At 41.0% G+C, this 12,271-nt stretch overlaps 1 protein-coding gene across 4 annotated transcripts in view; it reads left to right on the forward strand.

Annotated features, from left to right (window-relative positions):
- The first annotated feature begins 687 nt into the window (after positions 1 to 687).
- The window catches only part of ME2 (malic enzyme 2), a 55,309-nt gene continuing 43,725 nt past the window's right edge, over positions 688 to 12,271 (forward strand). Inside the window, exons 1-2 of one of the 4 annotated variants that reach the window (XM_042962838.1) lie at positions 688 to 872; positions 8,244 to 8,363. In XM_042962838.1, the coding sequence (XP_042818772.1) occupies positions 8,256 to 8,363 (108 nt within the window). In that variant the 5' untranslated portion in view covers positions 688 to 872; positions 8,244 to 8,255. Of the gene's footprint in view, positions 873 to 1,627; positions 1,914 to 2,926; positions 4,286 to 8,243; positions 8,364 to 12,271 lie in introns of those variants that run through there. The other 3 variants (XM_042962834.1, XM_042962835.1, XM_042962836.1) reach the window with 3 other exon arrangements.

Below are 12,271 nucleotides of genomic sequence, written 5' to 3' on the forward strand. Positions count from 1 at the left end.
AGTAACTGTGCTAACAGGCGTGGAGAGCAGCAAAGAATTCTGCAAAAGAGCGAGGAGACACAAAAAAGAGCTCAGAAACAGAAGTCGCCCCTAAAGTGCGGAGGCCTCGCATTTCCTGGGTTCCCCTTCTTCTGCTTCTCTAGTCTCCTGACCTGTATCCAGCTCTTAATCTCTCCTTCATCCTCTGCCTGCCTCCATGGGCTGTTGAGGATGGACCCAAACTCCCAGCCTTTCTCTCGCCTCCTGGGGACTGGGAAGACTGGTACCCGCCGACATCCCCCGGCCCGCCCGCGCCTGCGCAAAGCCTCTTCTCGCGCGAACGCGCAGCCATCAACTCGAGTATCCCCGCAGCCCCAGGGATGCGAGGTCCGCTGTAAACCAGCCTCCGTTCCTTTCGTGGAACGACGGGCGTCGCCTGTATCTCCGGACTCCTACTCCACACCGCCCCTCTCGCATTCCTCGGGATCGAGTGCACACGGGCGCGCGCCCGGCCTCAAAACAGAAACCTCAAAGAAACAGACCGAGGAAAGCGCCCAGGGGAAGGAAACCCGGCGCGCGGGCCGCGAAGCCTCAGCCACAGCCCCGCCCTCCGGGGCCGGCTTTCTGCCTCCGCATTGGTCCGCGCGCCCGTCAGTTTCCGCCCCAGGCCGCGCCGGCCAGCCTCCCGACTCCCTTGCTCATTACGCCGCCGTACTTAGGCTGCCTCGCCGGCTGTTGGCCGCCCCTGCCAGTCCGAGCCTGAGCTAGCGCCGGCTCCGCGAAGCTCGGGAAGGGGAGGGCCGGACTCGGCCGCAGCTGAGCATCGCCTGGGTGGGCGGCAGGGCCGCGGCCTCTCCGCCGGCAGCACCACCTGTCGCGGGGCGAGACTTGGGGTAAGGCTTCGCGTGGCGCGCCGTCGCGGGAGGCTTGGCACTGCGGGGCCAGGGCGGGAGCTCCGAGAGGGGAGCGGGCGCCGGCCTCCTCCTGTCCGGCCAGTGAAGCCGTTTGCGGACCTGCGGCCGGCTTCCGTGTGGGCGGCCGGCATGGACCCGTTTAGCGGATGGGCGGGGCGAGGCAATGGGAAGGGGTTCTTGGGGTCGGGGCTGAGGGTGGGGGAGTGGTCAGGTTGAAGCGGTCCCCAGTTCCAGCGTCCGCGGCTCTTCCCCGGACACGGTTTTGGGGAGCGACTTCCCCGTTTCTAGACTCGCTGGTCCCAGGGTGGCCCCCTTCCCGCCCCGGAGTGAGATCCTGTGGCCTCCAGAACCCGAGCATCGCTCCCTTCCGCGCCCTTTGAACACCCGATTTTGTGGCTAGACACCTATTACCAATGTCTTTCTGCAGGGATGAATTAATGACAGGAGTTAGGCGCTGTGTGTGTGTGTGTGTGTGTGTGTGTGTGTGTGCGTGTGCGCGCGCGCGCGCGCTCGTTCGTGTGTGTGTGTGTGTGTGTGTGTGTGTGTGTGTGTGTTCGTTCCTCGCTTTAAAGGAAGTTTGTTAGGAGCTAGAAAGTTCTAAGATTGGAACAGTTCTGTCAGGCAAAATGTCATAAGTAGACCAGGACTGGCAGGTGTTCCTTTGACGCTGGTGGTAACCACTTCTGCTTGTGTGGTGGTGTTACATTTTCGATCCTGGAATTGACTTTCTTTCTTACGAAAATAATTCCAGAAAGCTTGTTGCCTTTTAATGAGAAGCATAATCAAAACAATACATTTTTTTTTTCAAAATAAAAATCTTAACAGTAGTGCTTCCTTACAAAACGTAGTGTTACCTCCTATCAGATTTACCTTCCTGATGCTTGTGGCAATCACTTCTGGCAAAATAATAGCATTGTTGTTTCTTTTAGTGTTGCTATTGGTAGCAATGGAAGCACTATTGATTGTCAGTTACGGTCTGGACACTACTCTCTACGTGAGTCTTTTCAAAATAACTTTGAGGTTGGTACTGTTATTTCCCCTTTACAAGTGAATAAACTCAGGCTTAAGAAGGTTAAGTAACTTGCACAAGATCCCGGGTTTTAGGTAGCAAAGCCTGGATTTGAACTCAAGCAGAATCAGGCAATTTACCATAACAGCTCCAGCCCCCTCTTAACCTTGCCTTGTACGCTTCTTAAGCATTGTTCATGTTGTTGAGCTAGTTGCAGAGTTGTACTCATGAATTTTAATTTTAAAATTTATTCTTCACTCATAAATTTATTCTTTAGTTTCCAGGCATTCTGGAAGTTAGAGAAGAAATGGTTGCCCACATTTACCCCTCCTCAGCTGCCCTTGTATTGTATGAACGTGTATGTGTGTGTGTGTGTGTGTGTGTGTGTATACATATATATATATACTAATTATAGTAGTTATACAAAATATAGATAAGTATAGAATCTACTGTGTAATTACTAAAACTAATTGAGTTACATGTTACTATGTTACATGGTTTGCAGAAATATAGAAAAAAACAGTTTAACTCTTGGCTTCTAATATTGAACCTTTAATTAGGTTTGAACTCTGATTTGTAACCTGTATCTGACTCTTTTATGGTAGTTATAAAGACTTAATGAGAAGTTAGGCATAACGGCCAGATATGCTGCTATAACCTTTATCATAGGTTAATAGGGAATATTGGGCTATGCTTTTGTAGAAGTTCTTCATTCTCTTGAGAATTAAATATACCCTTGCTCAATAGTTATTCCTGAGAAAGAAGCATTTACAGATTTCACCCTTAGAAGGTGTTTATGTGTAATGTTTTTTCTTTCATACATTTGTTATGAAAACGTTAAAAAATTCATAAAAGAAAAACTCATTTACCATTTGAGAATTTCTTTTGTAAATTAATTTCTATAATGCCATAAAGTATATTTAATTTCCTATAAAAATAAGCTCTTCTCAACTATATTAAAATTTATGTTAAGTTAAACTAAAATTCTAATTTATGTTGGTGAATTTTTGACAAACTTAGTAATATTTTAAAACAAGTAATGTTGAAACCTGTAATAGTTTACTGAGGATTAATTTTAGAGGGAGGACAAAATTCGTACTAAATGTCAAAATCACTCTACATATGATTTTCTAAAAACCTATTTTATTAAAAGTTAACTTTTATTTTAAAGTCACCATTTTGATTGTATGGCTGCATATCATTTCTGTTGATCAACATGTACAAATTTCAAAAGTAATGAAAAATACTATATTGATTCTGTAGATGTTGTTTAGGATGACATTTGATGTTGCCTGGACCTGTATGCCATCCACATTCTCATTATTGACCTAGAGATTTCATTTGAAATCGTGTAAATAAATGCTAACCATGATCATCCTTACAGCCTCTTAATAAGGATTTCACACCAGAAGATGTTGATGCAGATACTCACAGGCATTCAAGAGGCACCTTCTGACCACCTTAGTCTCTTACTACCACTAGTAGTGCTTAGGTAACTAACATTGAAGCACTTAGAGGGCACTGTGATAAGCATCTTACATGGATTATCTAATTTAAATCTTAAAATGTACTGTTTAGTAGGCCCTGTTGCTTATCATCCCCACTTGAATGATGAGAAGACTGCAACAGACTTACTCAAAATCACAGAGCTAGCACTGGCCAACCCTGGATTTAAATCTGGTAGTTGAACCCAGAGCTTGTCTTTGACTACTGCTGACCTGCCTGGATATGGATTTTATTGAATAAACCTTCACGTCAAGTAGTCAGGCTCTTAATGGTGATGATAAAGCTCTAATTGCTTGATACTTTATAAATACCTGATTACTACACACAGCTCTGCCCAATAGAGTTTGCCCTCCGCTAGTTCATTGATAAGAGAAGTAAGACTTGTAAGGCGGTGGTTCCCAGACTTTGGGACTTCTTGGGCAAGCATGCACAGGGGGACAGTTGGGACCAGACATAGACTGCCAACTTTTAATTCTGTCAAGGTTAATGACCTTTTTAAAAACTACCACAGTCTACAATGCCCGTCTTTTCATAAAAGAAAGGACATTTTTTTTATCACTAAAAAGGTATGAAGATCGTAATTAGAACACAAAAACAAAGACCATAAGTTTTGTTTTATGAAAGACTGTATTGCATTGTCCCAATTTTTCTCATTTGGCCACAGACCCGTGAAAAAACGTGTCCCAGATGAACACCAATTCAGAGACCATTTGGGAATGCCTGGGTGACACCACTGATTGCAAAATGGTGATGAGCCGAGTCCAGATTCAGACTCAGGTCTGACTACAAAGCTTGTCCTCGTTGCCCCTAGTCATGACCTCTGTCTAATTTCAGTCTCCTTTGCATTGCTTCCTTTGACCCCAAGTAAGAGGCTAAGGTGAGTAGTCTCCCGCAGCCAGTGACCTAGCAGTTTCTGTCCCAGTCCAGTTTGTAAACAGCAGAGAGTAAGTTCCAGGGCAAGGCCATGTGAATGACACACCAGGGGAGAAACCACAGGCATATCTCAGTATCCCAGAAACTCACATAAGCAGGCAGCTTGATTTTGCATGTTGATTAAAAATTGGAAGCCCTGCCTTTTGGTTCCTTTTTTTACTTCACTCTCCTTCTATCCCATCTGCATAACGTAACATTTTATCTTGTTGCCTCCCCAGATGATATTAAGGCTACCTGTCTCTTAGTCCTTGGTTCTAATTTTGGCAGAATTTTTTCCCCTTAAGTTTGTTTTTTACTCATGCCTGCTGTGTTTGTTTTTTTTTTAACGTTTATTTATTTTTGAGACAGAGAGAGACAGAGCATGAACAGGGGAGGGGCAGAGAGAGAGGGAGACACAGAATCCGAAACAGGCTCCAGGCTCTGAGCGGTCAGCACAGAGCCTGACACGGGGCTCGAACTCACGGACCGTGAGATCGTGACCTGAGCCGAAGCCGGTGTTCAACCGACTGAGCCACCCAGGCACCCCGTCATGCCTGCTGTTTTAAAGACACTGTTAAAATTACTTTTATATTTTATTTTACTATCACTTATAAAGTAATTTAAGTGATATAACATCTATATATTTTTTGGATATATTCTCTCATTTGATCATCAAAATTATCTGTAAGGTAGATTTGACAGGTGGTATTATCTTTATTAAACAGACTAAATTCAGTGTTTGATAGCAAAACTTTAACCAGGAGTTGAAAGTAGATTTCATGTATTAGAGTGCTGATCTTAACTTCTGAAAGGAAAAACTAATTCTCCTTACTTGCAGACTCAATTCTTCTGGCCACCAAACATGGGAATTTTTCCCCCCACACCCAGCAATTCACCAGTTCTCAGCAGATGCTGACTGGGTGTCCTTTAATTTAACCTCATTCTGACGCTGTCCAAATGCAGATAGCTTCACATCCCACAGGTTAAGAGTTCGGTCGCAAAAGATGTCCCTACTTCAGATGCCAATTGGAAGTCCAGGTTGTGACCTATACTTCTGACCTATAAACTGAGGCTTCCCACAAACCCCTCCTCAAATTGGATGATTTTATAATGGCACATTGAACTCAGAGAGATACTTTACTTGCCTTTACTGGTTTATTATAGAAGGATGCAACTCAGGAACAGATGGAAGAGATCCGTAGAACTGGGTATCGATGGGAGTCAGGGGAGGATGTGGGGCTTCCCTGCCTTCCCTGAGTGTGCCAACCCCCAGCACCTAGGTGTGTTCAACCTGAAAGCTTGGCAGATCTCCTTCTTCACGAGTCTCTAGCCCCTGCCCACTTCCCTTTTCTGGAGGTTCCGGAGTGGGGCTGAAAATTCCTGCTCTCTAATCGCTTGGTGTTTCTGGTGACCAGCTCTTCCCTGAGGCTTTGTAGTGGTCCACCCTGGGTCACCTCAAAATGGGTGGCTTATGAATAACAGAAAATACTCCTATCATGCAGGAAATTCCAAAGATTTTTAGGAACTCTGTTCCAGAAACTGGGGACAAAAACCAAATACATTTCTTACTATACAACAAGTGCTGATTACAAAATGCTTTTTTTTTCAGATTTTCTTTGATTTAAAGTAAAAAGTATCCCGTATTGTTTTAGATGTGCCTACCTCACCAATATACTGCAAATACTAGTTCAGTCTTCTGGTACTAAAGTTTTAATCGTGACACATAATGCTGTCTCTCCTGGAAGAGCCACACAAACACATGATCAATGCTACCATTTCAATTTCTGTCTTTTTAAAATTTATTTTGAAATAACTTGAAAGGCTTTGGTTGCATACATCATACTTCTTGGCCCCTTAATAGTTCACTGTGTGTTTTCGAAACACAGGTGTCTCTTACATATGGTTATCAAATTCAGGAAATTTAAAATTTTACAAAACTTTTATGTAAGCTATGGTACATGTTTCAGTTTTGCCAGTTGTCCCAATAAATGTCCTTTATAGCATTTTTTTTTTTTGATTTAGGTTTTGCATCTAGTTGTCATATGTTTAGTCTTCTTTAAATTGCAGTAGTTCCTTAGTGTTTGTCTTTCAGGACATTAACTTTTTAAAGTGGCCCAATTATTTTGTTGTATATCTCTTGTAATTCTTTATTACTATTATTATTGAAGTATATTTGACATAAAACACTGTATGAAGTTAAGATGTACAACATGTTAATTTGATATATTTATATATTGTAGTATGATTGCCATTGTAGTGATATTTATTGCTTCTAATGTTATATCATTTCTCTTTGGTGGTTGAAACAATTAAGATGTAGTCTCCTAGCAAGTGTGATGATTATAATACAGTATTGTTGTCTATATTCACTATATCATGTATTAGATCTCTAGGAGTTACTATCTCTTAAGACTGTCACTACAGGTTAGTACCTTTAAACATCTGTCCTATCCTCCCATCCCCCCATCCCCATCTCTCATGATTTTTGATGTTCTTATATAGATTTCTTGTTTTTGTGGCCGTACTTATACACTACATTTATATGAAATACCCAGAATAGGTAAATCCATAAAGACAGTAAGCAGATTGGTGGTTTATGGACACTGGGGGAGGGGAAAAGCTGCTTAATGGGTACAGTGTTTTCTGCTGGGATAGTGATATTTTGGAACTAGATGTGGGGTTGCTCAACATAATAGCTTTTCTAAATCCCTCCAAATTATTCACTTGAAAATGGCAAGTTTTGTTATGTGAATTTCACTTCACTTAAAAAATAATCCCAATGTAAACGGTTTGCTGCACCCCCCCCATACAAACCCTTGATTTCTCAAAAACTACAAATTCCACTAAGAACTTATTGCGGGATCATTGCAATGATTTGTAATAATTACGATAAATGGGCATTGCAGGTTGATTTTTGGTGGGAGAATTGATATGCAGAAGAATCTATTATATTCGTATCATTTAATGTTTAATGTAGTATGTAGAATTTTCCATTTTGAAAAATTCCCATGTGTTTGTGATGGACAGGAAAGGGTAAAAACATGTTTTCTAGCCAATTTGCATGTTTTTCTATGTTAAATAACAGGGTTTTTGAAAACAAAAAATGTTTAGTACATTACATAATCCATAACACATAATATATAATTATTACATAAAAATAAGTATAGTATTATACTAATATTAGTACATTGAAGTCCTACATCTAGGTTAAGAATTTGTTTGTTTTTTGGTTTATTTTTTTCATTTCTTTAAATGTTTATTTTTTAGAGAGAGAGTGTGTGTGAGCAGGGGAGGGGCAGAGAGAAAGGGAGGCACAGAATCCGAAGCAGACTCCAGGCTCTGAGCTGTCAGCACAGAGCCCAAGGAGGGGCTCAAGCTCTTGTACTGCAAGATCACGACCTGAGCCTAGCAGAAGTAGGCCTCATAACCGACAGAGCCACCCAGGTGCCCCTAGGTTAAGAATTTGAATAGCTTCTCTTCCTCTAAATGTTTATGCTCCAGGCTTTTCTGTTACTTAACTTTTCCACCTTCAGCCTAGACTCCCACACCCATTTACATGGAACTCATGTTTACTAGATGTTACCTTGTTTCTTACTCTCTCCATTTTTTGGTCCCATAAATGGGAGATACATACCTTGTCACACTTGGGTAGATTAGAAAAAGAATAAGTGTTTAGCACATTTTGTAGTGTACCGTATATACAAAATGGCAATGATGAGTAACCAGGGACTTAGAGTGTTGTCAGTCTTTGTCTTCACCCAACTATTACTCTTTTACAACCGTTGCAACCTGTAGAAACATAAATGTACTTTGAAAAAGCTTTATCAAGTGTGGAAAATTAGGCTTTCTATATCTGCTTTTGAAAACTGATACCTGATGTGCATGCAGTTCTCTGAAAAGTTTATTTGCTTCTTTTTTCCCAGGTGAAAGGAAAGATGTTGTCCCGGATCAGAGTAGTTGCCGCTCCTTGTACTCTGGCATGTCGTCATTTGCACATAAAAGAGAAAGGCAAGCCACTCATGTTGAACCCAAGAACAAACAAGGCTAGTAACTTTAATACTAACATAACATTTTCTCTCTTCCTGGAAAAGGTTTGATATATTTCAGACTGATAAAGTATGAACTTTTTGTATTTTGTAGCTTTATCCTAAAAGTATTCAGAGGTATTTGCTTTTTCTGCATGACTTTTCCCTTTTCTCCATGTGGCAAGAATCGTGGCTGCATTATGGCTCCCAGTTTCACCCCTCACAACTTCTACCACCAGAAAAAGATTGACTTTATTTCCTAGTTTCAGCTGAAAAAAATCCCTAAAATAGCAGTGTAGCCAGGACTTTTAGCCAGGGTGGGATATTTAGATTTACCCAGCTCAAATCAGGTACTTACCCTGGACCAATCTAATTGAGCCCTTGGAAGATGGAGTCAAAATTGTAAAATAAAATTTCATCTAATGTCCACCCCTACCGTACCTCCAACCAGCTTTTTGGACACAAATCATTGTGTACAAGTGCTTTTGCCCAGTAATCTCATAGTGCTACTTCAGAGTGGGGAGACTTCTGACCCTCTTTACAACTCTTGGGGCAGAAGTGGCAGGCATTATTGATACCTAGTCTTGCCTTAATTCTGTACCCAAAGTGTGTTCAGTGGGCAAGTCCCTTTCTATTTTTTAGTGGTGATATTAATTAGGAAATACACATGCTTCTGAAAAAAGATTTCTTACAGAAAGCTTGTAAGAGGATGCATTAGATTTATTGTAATCTGTGAGAGTTACCTCTTGGGAAGGGTGCATGCAGATTGAGTTGCGATTTATTTTAAAATAATGGTCATCAGAAATTTGCCAGTCCCGTTTATTTCCTCTGGTGGGGGTTGGGCATAATTAATTGTACAGTGTATGTTTTGAAGGATTTCAGGCCTGCAAGAGGAAATTTGATCGACGGTCACGCAGAGCGCCTTATCTTTGCATTTTTGGTACCTTGCACAGAAATGAGAATTCTGTAGGCAGTGGTGAATTAAATGAAGCTTAATGAGGGATGTTCTAATCCTCTTTTTTTTTTTTTTTTTGGCCTCACTTCCCCAAATCTTGCTTGCTCTCCAAGATGCAACTCACTCAAATCCAGTTCTCCTGTAGAGCCTTTTCATACCACCATAGACTGGAATAATCTCTCCTTTCTCTGAAACCCTGTAGCAGTTTTTATCTTCCTGTTCCTGTGGCAAGTAATCAATATATGTTGCTGCGTGCTTCCTTTCATCTCTTAAGCTGTCCTTGAAGTAGTTGATGGTAGTTGCGTTTTCATGAATTTATATTCCTAACTATATTTCAGGTTCCTTTGGGGATAGGGACCATTCAAAATTTCTTCAATTTTTTACGATGCCATGAATACAGTAAACAGTTGCTAAGTATGTTGGTTTTATTTTATTTTTATCCTTACAGAAACTATTTAAAATGTACTGAGGAGATTATAAGAACTTTATAAAATACATTAAGTGGCAAATTAATTTTAAGGAGGAGGGTAGTCTAAAATGCATTACAGTACTTCTGTACAGAAAATAAAATCTAATGCTCTGGCCCTCTGAAATCTCTAAGGTTGGATAGCATCTGTATGGTTATCTCATTGAAAGATCACTTTTGGAAGCCCTGTAAGCATCAGGAAGAGTTATTTTGTTGTGTGTGTTTAAGAAGGAACATAGACTGTGATTCCCAATTTGAAGGTCATGAAGTCCTTGGGGACTTAAAAGAAATCAGGCATGTGCTTCAAACATTGTAGACTAAATGTCTTAAGAGTATGTTGCTGCTGCGATTAATAAAATAGTAATATAAGGCAGTACTGAATTCTTTTAAGATTGTAATCTTTTAACACATCCCAGCGGGGCGCCTGAGTGACTCAGTTAACCATCAAACTTCAGCTCAGGTCACAAAATCAGGGTTCATGGGTTTGAACCCTGCATTGGGCTCTGCACTAAGTCCAGAGCCTGCTTTGAATTCTCTCTCTCTCTGTCTCTATCTCTCTCTCTCTCAAAATAAATAAATAAACTTAAAAAAATAAAAACACATCCCAGAAATTGAAAGGATGAATTGGACAATTAAAAAAATAAATCAAAAAAGATGGTAATCTTTTAAGATTTCTGGAATCACTGTCTACTAAAAGCATGCCTGTTATTATGTCTATAAGACTTTTTCATTGTGGTAAATAGTGTACAATTTACAGTTTTAACCATTTAAAATTGACAGGTCAGTCACATTAAGTACGTTCAGAGTCATGCATCCTTCACCGGAAATGGAAACCCAGAACCCATTCAGCAGTCACTCCCCATTTCCCTTTTCCCCTCCTCAGCCCCTGGCAGCCACTAATCTGTTTTCTCTTCCTATAGATTTGCCTATTCTGGTATGAATATGTAATTCTTTATGAAATTTTTTAAAGTCCTTATACTTAAAAAATTTTTTTATGTTTTTATTTATTTTTTTAATTTTTTTTTAACGTTTATCCATTTTTGAGACAGAGAGAGACAGAGCCTGAACGGGGGAGGGTCGGAGAGAGAGGGAGACACAGAATCTGAAACAGGCTCCAGGCTCTGAGCAGTCAGCACAGAGCCCGACGTGGAGCTCGAACTCACATACCGCGAGATCGTGACCTGAGCCAAAGTCGGACGCTTAACCGACTGAGCCACCCAGGCGCCCCTGTTTTTATTTATTTTTGACAAGAGAGAGACAGAGCATGAGCAGGGGAGGGGTAGAGAGAAAGAGGGAGACACAGAATCCGAAGCAGGCTCCAGGTTCTGAGCTGTCAGCACAGAGCCCGATGCGGGGCTTGAAGTCACAAGCCGTGAGATCATGACCTGAGCTGAAGTTGGAAGCCCAACCAACTGAGCCACCCAGGCGCCCCAAAGTCCTTATACTTTAAATTTCTTTTTTTTTTTTTAACGTTTATTTATTTTTGAGACAGAGAAAGACAGAGCATGAATGGGGGAGGAGCAGAGAGAGAGGGAGACACAGAATCGGAAGCAGCCTCCAGGCTCTGGGCCATCAGCCCAGAGCCCGACGTGGGGCTCGAACTCACGGACCGTGAGATGGTGACCTGAGCTGAAGTCGGACACTCAACCGACTGAGCCACCCAGGCACCCCATCCTTATACTTTAAAGGACAGTGAACATCACTGTGCTAGGTTATAAGCAGGACTTTAGGTGTTAATTTGAATTTGGTAGCCATGAAACTTTGGCTCTTCACTTAACCTCTCCAGACCCAAGTCTTCACCCTTAAATCATTAGGTAATATAGCATTTTGAAATGTTCAGAAAGCATTATAAATTTTTTTCACCATGACCAAGTGGGATTTATACCTGGGATGCAGGGCTGGTTCAATATCCTGAAACGTTCAAAAGGCTGTGCAAGTGTAAGATTGGATTTCTCCTTCCATCCTCATGCTCATTTACTTATTTATTTTTAATTATTTTTTATTATTTATTTATTATTATTATTATTATTTATTATTTATTTATTATTATTATTACTTATTTATTATTATTCCTTATTACATGCTATGTATTTACTTATTTATTTTTTAAATTTTACTTGAGAGAGAGAGAGAGAGAGAGATTCACAAGCAGGGGAGGGGCAGAGGGAGAAGGAGAGAGAATCCCAAGCAGATTCCATGCTGTGAGCTCAGAGCCTGACAGGCGGCTCATACCACAGACTGCAAATTCTTGATCTGAGCCAAAAGCAAGAGTCAGATGCTTAACTGACTGATTGGCTGACTTTCTAGATAATTTTTTGAAACTCATCTTTGCATCCTTTGTTGTAGGAAGTTTGCACTTCCCAGTTTTGTACCTGGAGCTCTGGCTTTATGGTTATTAGTTCTGTGAGGGTTTTTGTTTATTTTAACTTCCCCTGGCTATATGTCTAATAGGTAAACTAATTCAAATTTTTATTGTTTGTGTAAATAATAATCATATTATGACTA

This window comes from Panthera tigris, chromosome D3 (assembly GCF_018350195.1).
Source record: "Panthera tigris isolate Pti1 chromosome D3, P.tigris_Pti1_mat1.1, whole genome shotgun sequence".
NCBI lineage: Eukaryota > Metazoa > Chordata > Mammalia > Carnivora > Felidae > Panthera > Panthera tigris.